General features: G+C 39.1%; 2 protein-coding genes across 4 annotated transcripts; both read right to left on the minus strand.

Moving 5' to 3' along the window:
- Positions 1–7,598: 7,598 nt before the first annotated feature.
- Positions 7,599–14,539, minus strand: LOC144966171 (organic cation/carnitine transporter 2-like). Of its 3 annotated transcripts, none has more exons than XM_078902322.1 (2): positions 14,377–14,539; positions 7,599–9,482 (listed from the first exon to the last, which is right to left on the minus strand). In XM_078902322.1, exon 2 carries the CDS (start codon positions 9,454–9,456, stop codon positions 8,662–8,664), a length of 795 nt encoding a protein of 264 aa, XP_078758448.1. In that variant the 5' UTR covers positions 9,457–9,482; positions 14,377–14,539; the 3' UTR covers positions 7,599–8,661. The 3 variants fall into 3 exon arrangements, with proteins under 3 accessions (XP_078758448.1, XP_078758459.1, XP_078758439.1); XM_078902333.1 differs by lacking the exon at positions 14,377–14,539 and adding an exon at positions 11,020–11,097; XM_078902313.1 differs by lacking the exon at positions 14,377–14,539 and adding an exon at positions 10,969–11,091.
- Positions 7,861–8,622, minus strand: LOC144963518 (solute carrier family 22 member 15-like). Its single transcript, XM_078897592.1, has one exon. The coding sequence runs from the start codon at positions 8,620–8,622 to the stop codon at positions 7,861–7,863; it is 762 nt and encodes a 253-aa protein (XP_078753718.1).
- Positions 14,540–19,066: the final 4,527 nt, after the last annotated feature.

The following is a 19,066-nucleotide window of genomic DNA, read 5'->3' on the forward strand; positions in this document are numbered from 1 at the left end:
TGTATTAACCAGACTATATACGTTCAAGGTTACACATAGTTATGTCTGTTGGTCCGTTTTGCTTCCGGATGGCAATGTTGTGAGATTATTAGTCAAGAGCATACTATCTATAGATCATGTGCGCTTGGTTAAGAAATTCTTAACATTGCCATTCGGAAGTTTAACAGACTAACCCACACAACTATGTGTTACCTTGAACGTTTATAGTCTGGGTAATACAATTTAGTGAGAATAACTCACAAACATGGATGGCAAAATACAATAACAGAAGCCTGAGTGACGTCATATTCGTGAATAGCCTGACCGTGGCCTTCGTAAAGTTATGGCCTGATACTGACCAAAAAATGACGTCAAAATGCCAGTCTTTTGCCACTAAAGAAAACAAATCGTGAGTTGTATTCAATAGTTCAACCAATGAAATAACTTGTTTCCATGAGCTGTACTAAGGACAACTCACTAGGCGGTGCAAAAACCAAATATTGACGTCAAACTGCCAGTCCTGTTGGATTTCGTATCAGGCGATGACATAACGATGGCTTCGGCCTGACACGGATACAAAAATGACGTCAAAAGACAAGTCTTTGGTCCCACAAAAAAATAAACAAAAAATTGTGAGTTGTATTCCATAGTTCAACCAATGGGATCACTTATTTCCTTGAGCACTACTAACGACAACTCACTAGGCGGTACAAAATACTAAATTGCACTAATCTATAAATGACGTCAAAAGACGAGTCTTTGTGTCAGGCTATAAGTTAACGATGGCGACGGCCTGACACTGACCAACAAATAACGACAAAATGCAAGTCTTTGGTCAAAAAAGACAACAAATCGCGAGTTGTAGTCAACAGTTCAACCAATGGGATCAACAATTATTGTTTCCTTGACCACTCCTAAAGACAACGCACAAAGCGGTCCAAAATCCTAAATTTGTGTCAAAATATGGGTCTCAGTGGGTTTTAGGGTAGCCATCGTAAAGTTATAGCCTGACACTAACCAAAAAATGACGTCAAAATGCCAGTCTTTTGCCACAAAAGAAAACAAATCGTGAGTTGTATTCAATAGTTCAACCAATGAAATAACTTGTTTCCTTAAGCTCTACTAACGACAACTCACTAGACACTACACAAACCTAAAAAAGGACGTCAAACTGCCATTCCTAGAGGGTTCTTGTGTCAGGCAATATGTTTACGATGGCTACGGTGTTAGCGTAGCCATCATTAACTTATAGCCTGACACTAGAAACCACCAGAACTTAGTTTGACTTCATTTTTTAGCTTTGTCAAGCTTGTAGTGAAAGAAAATAAGTGATTCTATTGGATACAACTCACGACTTGTTTTCTTTTGTGGCCCAAGACTTTTGACGTCATTTTTTTGTCATTGTCGATGGCTATGGTCTTAATGGGTTTTAGTGTCAGGCTAAAAGTTAACAATGGCTACGGTCTGAGTGGGTTTTAATGTTCAGGCTATAGGTTAACAATGGCTACGGTCTTAGTGGGTTTTAGTGTCAGGCTGTAGGTTAACAATGGCTACGGTCTGAGTGGGTTTTAATGTTCAGGCTATAGGTTAACGATGGCTACGGTCTGAGTGGGTTTTAATGTTCAGGCTATAAGTTAACAATGGCTACGGTCTGAGTGGCTTTTAATGTTCAGGCTATGGGTTAACGATGGCTACGGTCTTAGTGGGTTAAGTGTCTGATGGCTACGGTCTTAGTGGGTTTTAGTGTCAACCTGTAGATTAACAATGGCTACGGTCTTAGTGGGTTTTAGTGTCAACCTGTAGATTAACAATGGCTACGGACTTAGTGGGTTTTAGTGTCAGGCTATAGATAATATGCCCTTGGCTAAGAAGCTCATAACATTGCCATCCGGAAGTATAACGGACCAACACACAAAACTGTGTGTATCCATAAACGTTTATAGTCAGTTAATACAGTTCAGTGAGCATTACTCATAAATGCGGATGGCAAAAACAATAGCAAAGACCTGAGTGACGTAATCTTCGAACTATCTATAGGTTAACAATGGCTACGTCTTAGTGGGGTTAATTGTCAGGCTATAGGTTAACAATGCCTACGGTCTTATTGGATTTTAGTGTCAGGGGATAGGTTAACAAACAATGGCTACGGTCTTAGTGGGTTTTAGTGTCAGGCTGTAAGTTAACAATGGCTACGGTCTGAGTGGGTTTAGTGTCAGGCTGTAGGTTAACAATGGCTACGGTCTTAGTGGGTTTTAGTGTCAGGCTATGGGTTAACGACAGCTACGAGCTGACACTGACTGGTGTAAGTTAAATATCTGAAAATCGAACACTGGCAGACAAATGAGAAAGAAAAATACAAAAAGTAAGTCTTGACATCCGCCCCCCCCCCCGCCCCCCAATAAAAAACAAAAACAGAAACAAAACAAATAAACAAACCAATCAGCCTGTCTAGACTGGTGATGGGTTGATCCTCAGTCCATGCAAGATGATTCTTTGGGGTGTTTATTTTCTTGTATTTTTCTCTCTTGAGCTTTTATAGCGCAATATCTACTAAAACATGCCCAAAGCGCTTTACAAGGGGTTCCTAGCCACAGCACTAAAACACGTAAGACAAGACATGACGCCTTTTAGGCGATTGTAATCTTTTTTTTTTTTGTTCAGATAGAAACAACGTTGTTCACGACCAGGTACTCGTTTTACACATGAGTTTGGTAAGAGAAAGTGAGTTAGAAGATTTTTTTCCAAGGACTCAAATATGCGATGCTCCGATCCGAAGGCGAGTGTCATACCACTAGCACACATATCTAGTCGGTCTGTACAATCTTAAATTTGAAATTAATCTAAAAAGAAAAAAAACCCGGAATCCAATGCGAGATGTTTTGAATTGTGTTTTCAAACTTGACACACATAGAACGAAGAAAAACCAGCACACTCGACCAAAATAATAGACTTCAACAGTCGTGACGTCACTTCCCTCGTAATGATACATAGTAACTTATTAACTGGTTCTAAATATCGGATCAATGGCGGACGCCCTTATGAAATATTTCTCCGACGAGCATAAAAGTGTATCCAGCGGAGAAAAACATTATAAATCTGATCATGTTTTGACTTTATATATTCTGATCACATGACATGTGAACAAGTTCTGGCCAGCATGGAGAATAAGAAGTATCGATTTTCTTTGTTTAGAACCAAGCTGCTCGTTGCTGGGCGGACATGACATCAGACTATTGAATCCTATTTCAGCCCTTTTAAAACATTTCCAAAGTCAGAGGCAACCATTCCTTTGATAAGAAATTGGTGACCATTTAAAAAGCTGATCTCTTTGTAAATATCATACAAAATTGACTCTCGTGGAAATTTTACTTCCCATTTATTACAACGGAGGTCCCGATAACTCAGTTGGTAGGGCACTTACTTCAAACACAAAAGAACCAAAGATCGATCCCGGGTGCAGTCGAGATTTTTTTCTGACCTCCCCTCCACCCAGCAGTGAATGGGTAGCTGAGTCTGTTTGACTTGGCGGAAAGTATATTGCGATAGACTACGTCCTATCCAAATGATAACAAGCAATTGTTATTGTCCGTTTCACGCTATAGAAACCGGGCTCCATGGGCCCATTGGCTCTGAGGACTATATCGTTCTAATGAATCATAATTGACTATCCACGCCTATGACATTTAATCCAAGTTCCCCATTATCACGGCAATTTGCCTTTTCAGATGAAATAATTTGTCACCCAATAATATTTCAACCAACGTATATTTATTTTCAGGTCTGATAAACCAAATTATTATGGGCTCGTAGATGTAATGGAGGTCTCCTCAAACCAAAGCAAAATGTTGTCCAGTCGCTTGACATTCACTGGGACCAATATCAATCTCGAATGCAGCCGTAATTTTTTCATCTCCCCCCACCCCCTCCCACGTCCCCAGTCCACACAGCAGTGATTGGTTAGCTTGTTCTTTCAGATCTGGCGGAAAACAATTTGCGATAGAATAGCGTCCTTTCCAAAGGATAGCAAGCAATTGCTATTGTACTTTTCACGGTATAGGAACAGGCTCTGTGGACCTATTGGCTCTGAGGGATCTAATCAATTTAAAATTCACTGTCGGGAATCTGGTGGTGCCGACTTACTTACTTACTTAATCCTCTTCGGGCCTTGAGGCACATAGGGCATCCACCAGACATCTCCATTTTTTGCGATCGGCTGCTTTTGCGGTGGCTGTATTCCAGGACAGGCCTGTTTCCTTTAATTCTTTCTCCATCGTCCTTCGCCAGGTTTCTTTGGGTCTTCCCCGCTTTCTCTTCCCATCTGCTGTCCAGTACAAGGCTTTTCTTAGGAAGTGACCCTTTTTCCATTCTGGCCACATGACCCAGCCAACGCCATCTTCTTCTTTTTATTTGGCTATCAATGCTAGTGTAGTCAGCTTTCTTTAATAGATCCACTGTTCTTATTTTTGTAGGCCAAAATAAATTAAAAATTCTTTTTAAACACTTGTTCTGAAAGGCTTCTAGTTTCTGTATTAAGGAGGATGTCATTTTCCAGCTTTCACTTCCATAAAGCAGTACACTTAAAACATTGCTCTTGTATATTTTCAGCTTTGTCTTTCTCATTATTTGCTTTGATTTACAAAAGTTTTTCAGCATGCCGAAAGCCTGGTTTGCCTTTTGAATTCTGTGCTTGATATCGTGTTCTGCATTTCCGTCGTCTGTTATTTTGGATCCGAGGTAGGAGAACTCTGTTACCTCTTCAATTATATGTTCATCTATCCTAATTTCACTGTCATGTTTTGGATTCACCCTAATGTACACAGTCTTATCGAAATTTATTTTCAGTCCAATTTTCGAGGCGTTCTTGTGTAGTACGTTTAGTTTCTCTGAGGCGTCTCTGTGTGTACTGGAAACTAACGCGATATCATCTGCGTAGTCTATATCTTCCAGAAAAGATGTCAGTGTCCAGCGAATGCCTCTCTTCTTACCATCAATTGTATTTTTCATGAGCCAGTCTAGAGCCAGGATAAACAGAAGCGGGGAGAGTATGCAGCCTTGTTTTACACCAGTTGTTACATTAAAGCTGTCTGTTAAATTGTTACCACAGATCACTTGGCATTGGTAGTTGCTGTACATTGTTTTGATTAGGTTGACTATCTTCATCGGTATACCATAATGGCGGAGTATTTTCCACAGGGACTCTCTGTGTAAGCTGTCAAAGGCTTTTTCAAAATCGACAAAAATGGTGTAGAGGGGGCTGTTCCATTCAATGCTTTGCTCCAGGATTTGTCTCAGGGTAAATATGTGGTCACTACATGACTTCCCTTTTCTGAACCCTGCCTGCTCTTTTCTAAGAATGTTTTCAATGTGAGGTGAGATTCTTTTCAGAAGGATTCTATTAAAAATTTTGCTCGTTACGGACAGGAGTGTGATTCCACGCCAGTTAGCACAATTTCCTAGGTCTCCTTTCTTGGCTATTTTATGGATGATGCCTTTCTGCCAATCCTCTGGTATTTCTTCCTTTTCCCAAATGTTGGTGAACAGTTTACTGAGAATTTTGGACATTTCTTGCGAGTTCGCTTTAAGCATTTCCGCAGTGATTTTGTCAATGCCTGGGGCCTTGCCATTTTTTTGTTGTTGTATTGCCTCGTGCACCTCATGCTCAGTGATTGGACCAAGATTAACCTCTACGTCCATTTCTGCTTCTGGGATATCTGTGTAAGAAGATGGGTCTGGTCTGTTCAGAAGTTTTGCGAAATATTCTCTCCATCTTTCAGTTTTCTCCTTTTCGTCTGTGATGACACTACCATCTTGGGATTTTAATGGTTTCTCTTGACCATAACTTCTGTTTCCCGAGAGCTTTTTTGTGATTTTGTATAGTGTTTGTGTGTCGTGTCTTACAGCTGCATTTTCTGCTTCAGTTGCTAAATTTTCTGCAAAATCTCTTTTGTCTTTCCTTGTGGATTTTTTCACTTCTTTATCCTTCAATGAGTATTCACTGGATAGCCTTTCTTTCAGTCGGGGGGATTTAGCGTTCAGGAGATTTAGTTTGATTGATTTTCTTTGGTTAATGAGCTCCCATGACCTTGCTGATATCCAATTCTCTGTATTGGATTTATTGTGTCCTAAGTGTTCAGTGGCACTTTCCTGCATGACGTGGTTGAAATCTTGGATTGTCATGTTTGTAATATCTTGTATTGCACTGAATTTGTTTCTGACTGAGATATTGAAATTGTTTTGGATATCTGGGATTTTCAATTTATCTGTGTTGAAACGTTTCTCCTTCTGTTTTGCTATTTTTGTTTTCATCAATTTAGTAGAGATTTTGGCTGTGACAAGATGGTGGTCACTTCCAATGTCTGCCAATCGTCTGACTCTGACATCGTTTAGGCTGCTCTTCCATTTTCTGTTTATAATTATATGGTCTATCTGACTTTCTGTTTTCCCATCTGGTGATTTCCATGTCAATTTGTGGATGTTTTTGTGTGGGAAGAAAGTTCCACCAATAATGAAGTTGTGTTCTTCACAAAATTCTGCCAGTCTGCTTCCATTGTTGTTCATTAACCCTATGCCCTCCTTTCCAACGGACTGATTTGTTTGTGTATTGCCAACTCTAGCATTAAGGTCTCCGATGATCATGAGCATATCATGTCTTGGAATGTTTTCAACGGCCATTCTTAGAATATCGTAAAATTCTTCTTTGTTTTCTTCATCTGAATCCTCTGTAGGTGCGTAGCATGTGAGGATTGATAGCTTGGTGTATTTTGAGTTGTGTCTTGTGTATAAAAGTCTTTCACTTATCGGTTTCCATTCCAATAGTGACTTGTTGTTTTGCCTGGCTATCAAGAGGGCAACACCTTCTCTGTGTTGGTCATCCTTTCGTCCTGACCAAATGATCAGGTCGCCATTTGAGAGTTGGCGCTTCCCAGCTCCTGTCCATCTTGCTTCTGATATGCCTAGCAAATCGATCTTGTAGTTCAACATCTCGCGCTGGGCTTGTGCCAGTTTTCCTGTTTGATATAGGGTCCTAACATTCCAGCACGAGACATTGAGCTTGCGTTTTGGTGATAACAGATCTGCAATCTGGTCGGGGGCGTCCTTTCGGCTTTGACCTCCTACCGTCATGAAGCCAGTATTCTGGTCCGCTTCTCTGCTGCCGCCGGTTGTGGATTTACGTCTGGTTTCTGTTTCTGTAACAGTTTGCTTTTTATGAGGTGGGTTGTTAACCCTACGCTCAACCCCCATTCCTGGAGGGCCGGTGGATTACTCTTCGTCTGATCTCTCTCCTTTTTTCTCTTATTAGAGGTCCGAGGTTTGAGATACGCAAGCCCTCCCACCACGACAAGGTGATAATCCGTCGGGAGAGGTGGTGCCGACTTAACACCTAATAAAGGCGGTGGGTTACAAATTATAGACTTACTCTTCTGTGCGGCTATGTGGTCTTTTGACACTCGCTTTCGGATCGCAAGGTCCTGGGTTTGAACCTCGCTCGGCGAATCGTTGAGTACTTGGAAAAGGCTCTTAACTCATATTCTCTCACCGTACTAAGGTGTAAGATGAGTACTTGGCTGTTGGCAGCGTTGTATCTGTCAGGATAAAAAAGATTGTAATATCACCTAATAGCTATCATGTCTTGTTCGACATGTTACGTGTTGCTGTTGTTCAGGGACCCTCTGTAAAGCGCTTTTAGGACGTTTAGTGGATATTGCGCTATATAAAAGCTCAAATTTTTGTTATATAACGTAAAGTACTTTTCACCAGATCTAACATGTTCACTTCAGCCTTTGGGACTTTATAAAAGATTTTATTTTTTTAAATTTTCTATTTTATTAAACATGCCTTCAAAATATTTGTTAAATAAAAAACCATATTAACGGTCAAAGCTTATTCTAATATGTCCTTGACCTCAATTTCGTTCGGAGACTGGACATCGACTTTAAGTCTGAATGTTTCCTCCAAAGCTTTACCTTTGGTTTCTGGAAGGAGAAGAACAATGAATGCACAAAATATTCCTAGACTTCCCATGACGATGTAGCAGATAAAAAAGTTACCCTCCTCTTTGGGTATCAAAATTTGTGCAATGATGCCTCCTAGTCGAAGTAAGGTCAATCCATAGCTTGTTGCTAATCCTCTCACAACTGTCGGGTAAAGCTCAACCAAGAATAAAACCATTACGTTCCAGAAACCGTTGAGTGTAAGGTTTGCCGCCATTACAAATACCGCCACTCCTACTATTTTTGAATCATCGGTGGAATATTTTTGAAAACACGCGGCGGAGAGTAAACACAAAGCAGAAAAGGTAACAAAGATAAAACAAGCTTTTTGTCTTCCCAAAACATTTGGTGCAAACATAAGGACGCAATCAAAAACAAGTCCAACTGCATGGAAGGAAATGAAATTCAGATAGAAGTTCCCGCTAAGAGCTTTAATCCCAAATCCTAAGGCATAGAAATTTATACCTATAGAGAGGAATGGAGCAGTGACGAGAAACATATTTCTTCTGTGTTTCTTCCCAAAAAGGACGGCAATATCATGAAAAATATTACTTTTCCCTCCATGACCATCTGTTTTTTTTACTGTTGTTTCAGAATGTATATGTTCCAACAGATCACGTGATTCGATTGTCTTGCCATTATATCTGGCCATCCTGGTCACAGTCTTTTCAAATTCAGTCTTTTTATTTTTTTACCTCAAGCCATCGAAGACTCTCTGGCACCCAGAAGAATGAAGAAATCCGATTGCAGCGAGAATGGCGGCTGTGATGTGAATTTGATGCCAATCTTTTAGTATAAGGAAAATTACCCCAGATAATATAGCACACAGTGGATACCACGGCATAACAGCCAAGATTCCTCTCCAGTTTCGTGTAACAAATTCAGCACCGTAAACACTAAGAATTGTCGCACTAAATGCTATCGACATTCCGAGAAAAAAGCGAATAGCAGCAAACATTTGCCAAGTTGAGGAAAAAACTCCTAAAATGTTTAAAACAGTCGTAGATACCTGACTCAAATACATCATTGTCTTTCTCCCAAAAGCATCTGCCATAAACCCAGAAACAGCAGACCCAATCATAAATCCAGCCATTTGCAATGATATGAAAAGGGAAGCAATCCACGCTTTGTCACATAAAAGACCCCATTCTGTGACTACTGTTAACGATTCAGGGTTAAATTCAATGTTGCTGCATGAATCAAACAAAGGGCAGTTTTCCTTTATGTATTCAACTTGGTCAGTGGAATTGTTTATATTTCCTGGCATAGACTCGTTCATACTAGTCATTTGATCACGTGAATTTGATATGGCCGTATCATTGCTGTCCAAACTGTTAGTGAAGATTGTGTTGTTGTTGTCAAGGCATCTCCATCCCGGATTATAGATCCCAAAGGCCATAAAAACAATAGATAAAGTGGAAGCGACCCTGGTGACAAAAAACACAGAAACTACGAAAAGCACTTGAAAAGGGCCACAACCAACCATGTCCTGAATGATATGCTCCGATTTTCCTGTGGAAGAAAATGGTTTTAATGACACATGGGTTACTTTACTTCTTTCATTTTGAAATAAAACATATCAAATATAATTGACTCAAATTCCATTTATTCATCCCAAAGGAGGCATTCGTCTTTAGAATATTTTCCAAGGGAAGACTGGAATACTCCCGGCGTCAGCTGCAATGCAGCGCCGCAAAGTGATCTAGGGCGAAGTGACTTGCCCAAGGCCGTACAGCGCTTCGGGGAGTCGAGCTATGTAACTCTCAGGTACCTCCTGCTGTACGGTAGACACCAGCGTGATTATAGTGAGTTGCGAAAAATGGTTTTAACTCTCTCCTTACAAGCCATTTTCAGGATTTTCCCCAAAACTTCAAACCCAACTAATACAAAAATACATTTTTATCATTCAAACACAACATCAGTAAAGTTCTTGACATACATAATTTCTTAAGCAAAACATGCTCTTACAACACACTGTTCATTTTAAATCTTTAAATCTTATGATGTACAAAAGAAATTTGAATAAGAAAAATGTGACGATTTTCCAATAGTCGTAAGGCGATGGTTAATGATAAGAAAGCAATATCAAGCCAAGTAATGAAGCATTTGTGCGGCTATGTGTATGACACTCGTTTTCGGATCAGAAGGGCATGGGTTCGAGCCTCGCTCGGCGCATAGTTGAGTCCTTGGAAAAGGCTCTTTACTCACATTCTCTCAATATACTCAGATGTAAAATGGGTACCTGGCCTTTAACAGCGTTGTCTCTGTCGGAAATAAAATTGTAATATCGCCTAACAGGCGTCATATCTCGTCCTATATGTTAAGTGTTGCTTTTGGCCAGTGACCCCTTGTAAAAGCTCTTTGAGCACGTTTAGTGGATATTGCGCTACATAAAAGCTCATTATAAAAAATTAGAATGGCAGAAGATATCATTATAGAAGTCTCAGGTGTGAGAGTCTTTTTTTCCAAGACGATGGTGATTTAAATCGATGGATATTAAAAGGAGGAGTAGTCAAAGTTTTAAATACGAGTTTTTCCAGGGAACGACAGCTTACGGGATAAACAACTTCACATATCCCAAAGACAAGTTGAATCATACAAAACTATAAAAACGTGTTTCTACTTGAGCTATATAGAGCAATATCCACTAAACGTGCTTGAAGCGCTTTACAAGGGGTCCTTGACCAACAACAACATTTAAAATGTAGGACGGAACATGACGCCTGTAAGGAGATATGACAATTTTTTTTTCGGACAGAGACAACGCTGTTAACGGCCAGGTACTCAATTTACACCTGAGTACGGTGAGATAATGAGAGTAAAGAGCATTTTCAAGCTATGCGCCGAGCGAGGCTCGAACCCAGGAGTTCCCGATACGAAAGCGAGTGCCATACCACTAGACCAAAAAGAAACAAAAAATGTCAACACATTAAATAATTATTTAAAAATTAAAAAAGAAGAATGAATGTTTACTATTAATTATAAACAATAAACGTACCCGTCATTTGCCTATCTTCACAACGTTATCGATTTATCCTTAACAACTTACACAGTAAAAATGAATTCCTCTGTACTAAGATTACATCGGATTGACAATGCTAATCAGCACTTTCGAAGTCATGTCACGGAGTGGCCTCATTAATTTATGAAGTTAAAAATGATTATATAGCAAGATATCAGCCTAAGTGAAGATAATTGTAATCTGATATCCGAGTGAAAATATTATGGGCCCGTATATGTCCCTTCGCCTGAAAACGGTATTAAGTGGGGTTGGTTAAGATGTTGTAAACTGAATTTATAGCCAGAAATATCAGACTTGTGTTGAGTTTTTATGTTTTATTGAGGAGAATGAATACCATATTTTAAAGTGCTAATGCCAACAATTTATATTTTTGACCAGTTTAACATTTAATTCGGCTTTTTAAGCATACAGTTCGATCCGACATAATACCGTTTAGAGACGATGGGTCACATATATATGTATATATATATAGTATATTATATATATATATATATATATATATATATATATATATATATATATATATATGTATATGTACGTTATACTTCTGGATGGCAATGATGTGAGCTTCTTAGCCAAGCGCATACTATCTATTGAGTGCTTTGAAGAAAATAAACCAAAACATATTATTGATGCTATGAGTTTCGGTAAAAGACTCACAACACCAGTCAGATGGCTATAACGTGCCGACGCACAAAACTATGTGGTAATCGTGAACGTTTATAGAATAAACGAAGTTTACGTCACTCAGTGTTTTGTTATCGTTCTTAGGCTGCCGTTTAAGTGATGATTTCTTCCTAAATTACATCGATCAGGCTATAAACGTTACAGTTCACACACTACTTTGCGTGTCAGCAGGTTATATCCGCCTGGCGGATGTTGTGAGTATTTCATCTAAACGCATAGCATCGATAAATCATGATGCTTGATAAAGGTAGAGCAAGATAATTGAATAATAACTTTATGTAGGTCTATGTCAATTCAACTTTGTGTTGTCTCAGCCTCTACCTGTTAAATATAATCGTCTTTTAATTAATTTGCTCAATTTGAGAACTTTTTTTTTGGTTTTAAATCACGCCTTCCACCTCGGCACCATTAGTCACCGTTGCCTAGGCATTCCCTGAAGGAATGTTATAGATAATCCATCAAACAAGATGTCTGATGCCAACAGGAATCACCCATGTTGTTCAAAGTGAGCAAATTGGAGGGGTTAACAATCTTGCCCAATGAAGATTTTTTAAAGAATAAAACGAAAGTGCCTGTATGGGGTTCTAACCCCGGACCTTCCAGGTCACAGTACAATACCTGTACCAGTCGACCACTTCGTCTTCCATATATCATATAATATTATAAATATTGAAGCCCCTAAATACAAAAAAAGCGAACCCCAGTCATCACGCTTTCATATGATGATCATCAATACGGCTACGTGGTCTAGTGGTATGGCACTCGCTTTCGGATCGGAAGGCCCGGGGTTCGAGCCTCGGTCGGCGCATAGTTGAGAAGGCTCTTTACTCACAATCTCTCATCGCACTCAGGTGTTGAATGAGTACCTGGCCATTAACAGCGTTGTCTCTGTCCGAAAAAAATTATGACATCGCCTAACAGGCGTCATGTCCTGTCCTAAATGTTGAATGTTGCTGCTGGCCAGGGACCCCTTGTAAAGCGCTTTGATCACATTTAGTGGATATTGCACTATATAAAAGCTCAATTTTTTAATATATTTTTTACGGATTGCACTTACATGTTATGAATTATTTTCCAATGCGTTGGTTTTGAGAGTGTTTCCCGTACAAGAATGGTATCGTAACAAATAGGGTTATCAGGGAAGGTCTTCTGGCCTTTCATGGTAGGCAGAAGGTCACTGGGTCTTATATCCCTCTTTATCTGTTACCGGAATTGTTTTCTATCTGTGTTTTGGAATAAGATTACTTGGTTTGTTATGGTTCTGGCCTATGTCTTTGGCGGAGAGCCAAACAGTCGAAAGTGGGGCTATGTGGTCTAGTGGTATGACACTCGCTTTCGGATCGGAAGGTCCTGGGTCCGAGCCTTGGTCTGCACATAGTTGAGTCCTTGGAAAAGGCTCTTTACTCACATTATCTCACCGTACTGAGGTGTAAAACGAGTACCTTAACAACGTTTTTTTCTGTCCCAAAAAAGTGTAATATCGCCTAACAGGCGTCATATCACGTCCTACATGTTACGTGTTGCTGTCGGACAGGGGCCCCTTGTTAAGTGCTTTGAGCACGATTAGTAGATATTGCGCTATATAAAAGCTCATTTGTGACCCATCGTCTCAAAACGGTATTATGTGGGAATGAACCATATGCCTAAAAGCCGAATTAAATGTTAAACTTGTAAAAAAAAATTGTTGGCTTTAACACCCTTCAATATGGTATCCATTCTCCTCAATAAAGCATACAAACTCAACCCAAGTCTGATATTTCTGGCTAAAAATTCAATTTTTAATATCTTAACCAACCCGACTTAATACCGTTTTGAGGCGAAGGGTCACATTTTAAAAAATAGATATTTACTTATTTACAGGTCCGATAACCCTGGTTGTTTTTGGTTCATTGTGGCAGTGTAAATGCTATTAAACCAAAGAACAATATTTACCATTACAATAGTCTCAATTCAAGCCCATAATCTTATTCAGTTATCAGATCTGCAAAAATGTGCACGTCAATTGATATATTCGTAAACAGCCTGTTATGATTGATATGTGTTGCTAACTTGATAACAACAATATTGTTTCACAAGGCTGTTTGCGCTCATTATAATACGGTATACTAAATCTATTCCTATTGCAAGATCTTTATCATTGTCATGGTCTGTTGAACGTCCAAGAGCTAACTCTAATATATTTATAAAATAAAGGTGTGATAAATAACCACCCCAGAATTTAATCGTTACTGTAAAAAAAAAGAAGATAAATGACGAGTTGGTTAAAATGATATGAATACAAAGATTAAATCTAATTAAATAAATATTCTCATAAATGAATAGTGATCACCGTTACAAATGAGAACATGACAATATTACGTAAATTATGAAATGAATATTCTTCTAAATGAATAGTGATCACAGTTACAAATGAGAACATATATTCAGAAAAAGTGCGTGGAGCAGGCACTTATGTTGATAACAACAAAAGGAGAAGTGAGTAGGAAAGTGCCAGAAGACAATAGAGAATTTAAAAAGATCGTGGATATTTCATACGGTAGAGTCACGCTCTCACCAGCCAGGAGGAGTTGTCTTACCAGTAAGGTCGCGGGTTCAAGCCCCCATCACCGCCGCGATAATTTTTAAAAATTCTCTATCGTCTTCTGGCACTTTCCAACTCACTTCATCTTTAAATGAGAACATGACAATATTACGTACATTTTGAGATCGTGCTGAGATGCTGGTATATCATGTTATACGGACTTGTGAGGTTCCAATTCCAAACAGAGAGCAATTCCTGTTCATCCGGACCAGGGCTGAAATAAAATCTCGACAACGATATGCTTTTGTTTTTTTAAGGGGCAGCGTGGCTCAGCGGCACAGTCTTTGCTTCGTACACAAAAGGCACTGAGTTCGATCACCGGCCGCTGCCCTGTGTGGCCTTGAGCAAGTTATCTCGCCCTAGCTCATATTGCGGCGCTGGACTGCGGCTGACGCCTGGGTTATCCAGTCCTCCCTTGGAATTGACGCAAGAGATAAATTTCCCCTATAGGATGAATAAAGGGAATTTTTTTTTTATTTTGCGGCTGGCGTCTTGATGGTGAAAATCAAAATAATGAAGTGTTCCACGAAGTCCGGACAGTAAGATATAAATCTGGAAAAAAAGACAGTATGCGTTTGGCTAAGAAGCTCATAACATTGCCATCCGGAAGTATAACGGACCAACACACAAAACTGTGTGTATCCATGAACGTTTATAGTCCGGTTAATACAGTTCAGTGAGCATTACTCATAAACGCGGATGGCAAAAAACAATAACAAATACCTGAGTGACGTCATCCTCTAACTATATATAAGTAATATGAGGAGTGGAATAGTGTGGTCGTTTAGGTGTAAGTTCTTGAGAGAAGTGAGTAATGAAGATTAAATCAATCAGCTTTTATAATAAGTGGATACGTGACAAGGTAGAAAAAAAGTATTCACTCATTTGAAATCAATTCAATGAGAATGAATGATAATCTAATATTAGAAAATAAACCATTTTAGGCCTATCGAATATAACCGGAGTGAGATTAACTTCGTTCTTGTGTTTGTATTACTAAAATTAAACTTTGATAAAATAAAGGTGAATGATCGTTATGTGACAATCGCCATCGTCATCGTCATCATTGTTATCAATAAGAATAATTATGATGAAGGTGATAATGATGATGATGATGATGATGATGATGATGATGATGATGATGATGATGATGATGATGATGATAATAATAATAATAATAATAATAACAATCGAACCAAAGAACATCCGATCCGAAAGAGAGTGTCATACCTCAAGACCACACAGGCGCACAGTTTATTTCGCTATTTCTCTCTCTCTCTCTCTCTCTCTCTCTCTCTCTCTCTCTCTCTCTTTATTTCTTTATTTCTTTTTCTCTCTCTCTCTCTCTCTCTCTCTCTCTCTCTCTCTCTCTCTCTCTCTCTCTCTCTCTCTCTCTCTCTCTCTCTATCTCTCTCTCATTCTTTCTTTCTTTGTTTCTTCCTTTCTCTCTCTCCTTGTTTCTCTCTCTTCTTGTTTCTCTCTCTCCGTATCTATCTATCTATCTATCTATCTATCTATCTATCTATCTATCTATCTATCTATCTATCTATCTATCTATCTATCTATCTATCTATCTATCTATGTATCTATCTATCTATCTATCTATCTATTTGTCTATCAATCTGACTATCGCTTTCTTTACTTTGTATTGTGTCATGAAAACACCATCAAAAGACACCATTCCCAACCGCACATTATGTCGTGGCAAACCCAGATGATAACAATTGAATTTAAATTCAAAATGAGATGAGACGAGACATTTCACATCTTATTTACATGAGATTTTATATTCTTAACGTTCTTCTTGAAATACAATACTCCTTCATAGCCATTAGGCAAATGGAACCGGAGTTTATCCCGGTGTCTGTACTGTGAAACGTACCCTAGCAATTGCTTGCTATCATCTTGATAGGAAGCGACGCTAGTCTATCGTAAGTACTTTCCACCATATCTAATAAACCCAGATACCCAATCCCTGCAGAGTAAAACCTCGACTGAATCTGGTATCGATCTTTGCTCCTTGCGTGTGAAACGAGTGCTTTAACAACTGAGCTATCGGGACCCTTTTTACCTTAGAATCACAAAACTTGTTGTCACAATTCTCATATTTCTGGCCATATATGTCCATTCATTATTCACTATCTGATCCGTCATGACGTAATGCCGTTTTGAGGCCAATGAGCCGACTTCTATTCAGTGAAAAACATTTTGGTGAGGCCATACAGTTCGCGACAGAAAAAAATGAAAGAGAATATTCCCTTCGACTTTGAATGCTTATAGCGACTGAAATTTGCAAGGGGGTTTGGCGTAATTTTGAGATAATATTATGTACAAACAAGTTTAAAATTAATTCTTCTCAAATGAGAGTTACCTCTCCTTTTTAACTGACCACAATGATGTAGCAATATTAAAATAAATGGAGCGAAATTGACTATAAAAACAAGATTGAGCTTTTTTATAGTGCAATATCCACTAAACGTGCTCAAACCGCTTTACAAGGCATCCCTGACCAATAGCAACACGTAACGTGTAGAATGAGAAATGACGTCTGTTAAGCGACATTATAATTTTTCCGACATAAACAACGCTATTAACGGCCAGGTACTCATTTTACACCTGAGTACGGTGAGAGAATGTGAGTAAAGAGCCTTTTCCAAGGACTCAACTATGCGCCGAGCGAGGCCCGAACCCGAAGACCTTCGGATCCGAAAGCTAGTGTCATACCACAAGACCACATGGCCGCTATACAGCCCTTAGTTCTCACTAAATTCTATCATTCAGACTATAGATTATAAATGTTAAAAGACTTGAATTTTTATCAAAGGAAGTCTGTGCCACAAAACAAAACAATCTCTTATTGGTCCAAAATTCAAGAGTCAAAGTTACCCCTTAAGGTAATATTGCCTCAGTCGTTGGCACATAATCTGTAGTGACGTTTTTCAATGATGAGGAGTTTGGCTAAGATAAGACTATCCAAGATAAAAACTGTCCTTGTGTCTGGATGAGACATTTAGGTGATCTCAAACTAAGTATGGGTTATCATTACTAGTAACTTAAAATATATATGTGATGAATGTTTCTAAATATTATATTATGTGACATGCCACCACCAAATGCAGTTATGTGGTCAAGTGGTCTGACACTCGCTTTGGGATTGGAAGATCCTGGGTTCGAGCCTCGCTCGGCGCAATGTTGAATCCTTGGAAAACACTCTTTATTCACATTCTCTCACCGTAGTCAGGTGTAAAATGAGTACCTGGTCCTTAACAGCGTTAACTCTGTCCGCAAAACTTGTAACATTGTTATGTCCCGTCCTAGATTGCTGTTGACAGGGGCCCCTTGTAAAGCACTTTGAGCACATTTAGTGGCTATTACTCTATATAAAAGCTCAATTTAGATTTATAAATTGTTTTATGTCAAGGTCATTAGCCAGATACCTTATCGGTGAAGAAAAAAACCAGGTCACTCTTTACAACACATAATAAAACAACACATACTTATAAAAGAAATGAGCTTTTATATAGCTCAAAATCCACTAAACGTATTCAAAGCGCTTTACCAGGGGTCCCTGGTCAACAGCACACGTACCATGTATTACGAGACATGACGACTGTCAGGCGATATTGCAATTTTTTCGGACAGAGTCAACGCTTTTGACGGCTAGGTATTCATTTTACACATGAGTACGGTGCCAGAAATGTGAGTAAAGAGTCTTTTCCAATGACCCATCTATGCGCCGAGCAAGGCTCGAACCCATGACCTCCCGATCCTAAAGCGAGTGTCATACCACAAGACCACATAGCCGTACACGGTTGACAATATTGAAGGTGTAAATTTTAAGTTTAACTGTTCAGTGAACATTACTCAAAAGCGGATGGCAAAAATCAATAACAAAGGCCTAAGTGACGTCATCTACGTACTATCTATAGTCTAGTTAATACAGTTTAGTGAAAATTATTCATAAACGCGGATGGGAAAACACAAAAACTAAGACCCGAGTTACGGCAAATTCGCTCTATCTATGAACGTTCAAGGTTACACATAGTTTTGTGTGTTGGTCCGTGAAACCTCTGGATGGCAATGTTGTGAGTTTCTTAGCCATGCGCACATTATTTATTGTCGTTTAAGTAGCGCCTAAATATAGAGAGTTCAAAGTTGACGTCACTCATATCTTTGTTATTGTTTTTTGCCATCCGCATTTATGAGTAATTCTCACTTAACTGTATTATACAGACTATAAACGTTCATGGATACACACAGATTTGTGTGTTGGTCCGTTGTACTTCCGGATGGTAATGTTATGATCTTCTTAGCCAAGCGCATACTATCTATAGATAATTCAAAGCTGACGTCACTCATGTTTTGTTATTGTTTTTTGCCATCCGCGTTTATGAGTAATTCTCACTTAACTGTATTATGCAGACTATGAACGTTCATGGTTACACACAGTTTTGTGTGTTGGTCCGTTATATTTCCGGATGGCAATGTTGTGAGCTTCTTAGCCAAGCGCATACTATCTATTGAATGTCTCCCCCGAATACTCTTCAATAGTCGTGACGTCACTTCCTTCCTAATTACGCATGGTAACTTAGTAACACTGGCCCTAAACTATCGGAACAATGGCGGACGCCCGTATGAAATATTTCTCCGGCGAGCATAAAAGCGTTTCCAGAGAGAAAAAAACCCATACATTTGATCATGTATTTACTTTTACACATTTTGATCGCAAGGCATATGTGACCTTCCGCCTCGAAAAGGTATTAAGTCGGATTTTTCGATTTTGGGTTTTTGGTACCCAATCATAGC

Source organism: Berghia stephanieae, chromosome 1, assembly GCF_034508935.2.
Source record: "Berghia stephanieae isolate SIO BIC M18660-M18661 chromosome 1, UCSD_Bste_1.3, whole genome shotgun sequence".
NCBI lineage: Eukaryota > Metazoa > Mollusca > Gastropoda > Nudibranchia > Aeolidiidae > Berghia > Berghia stephanieae.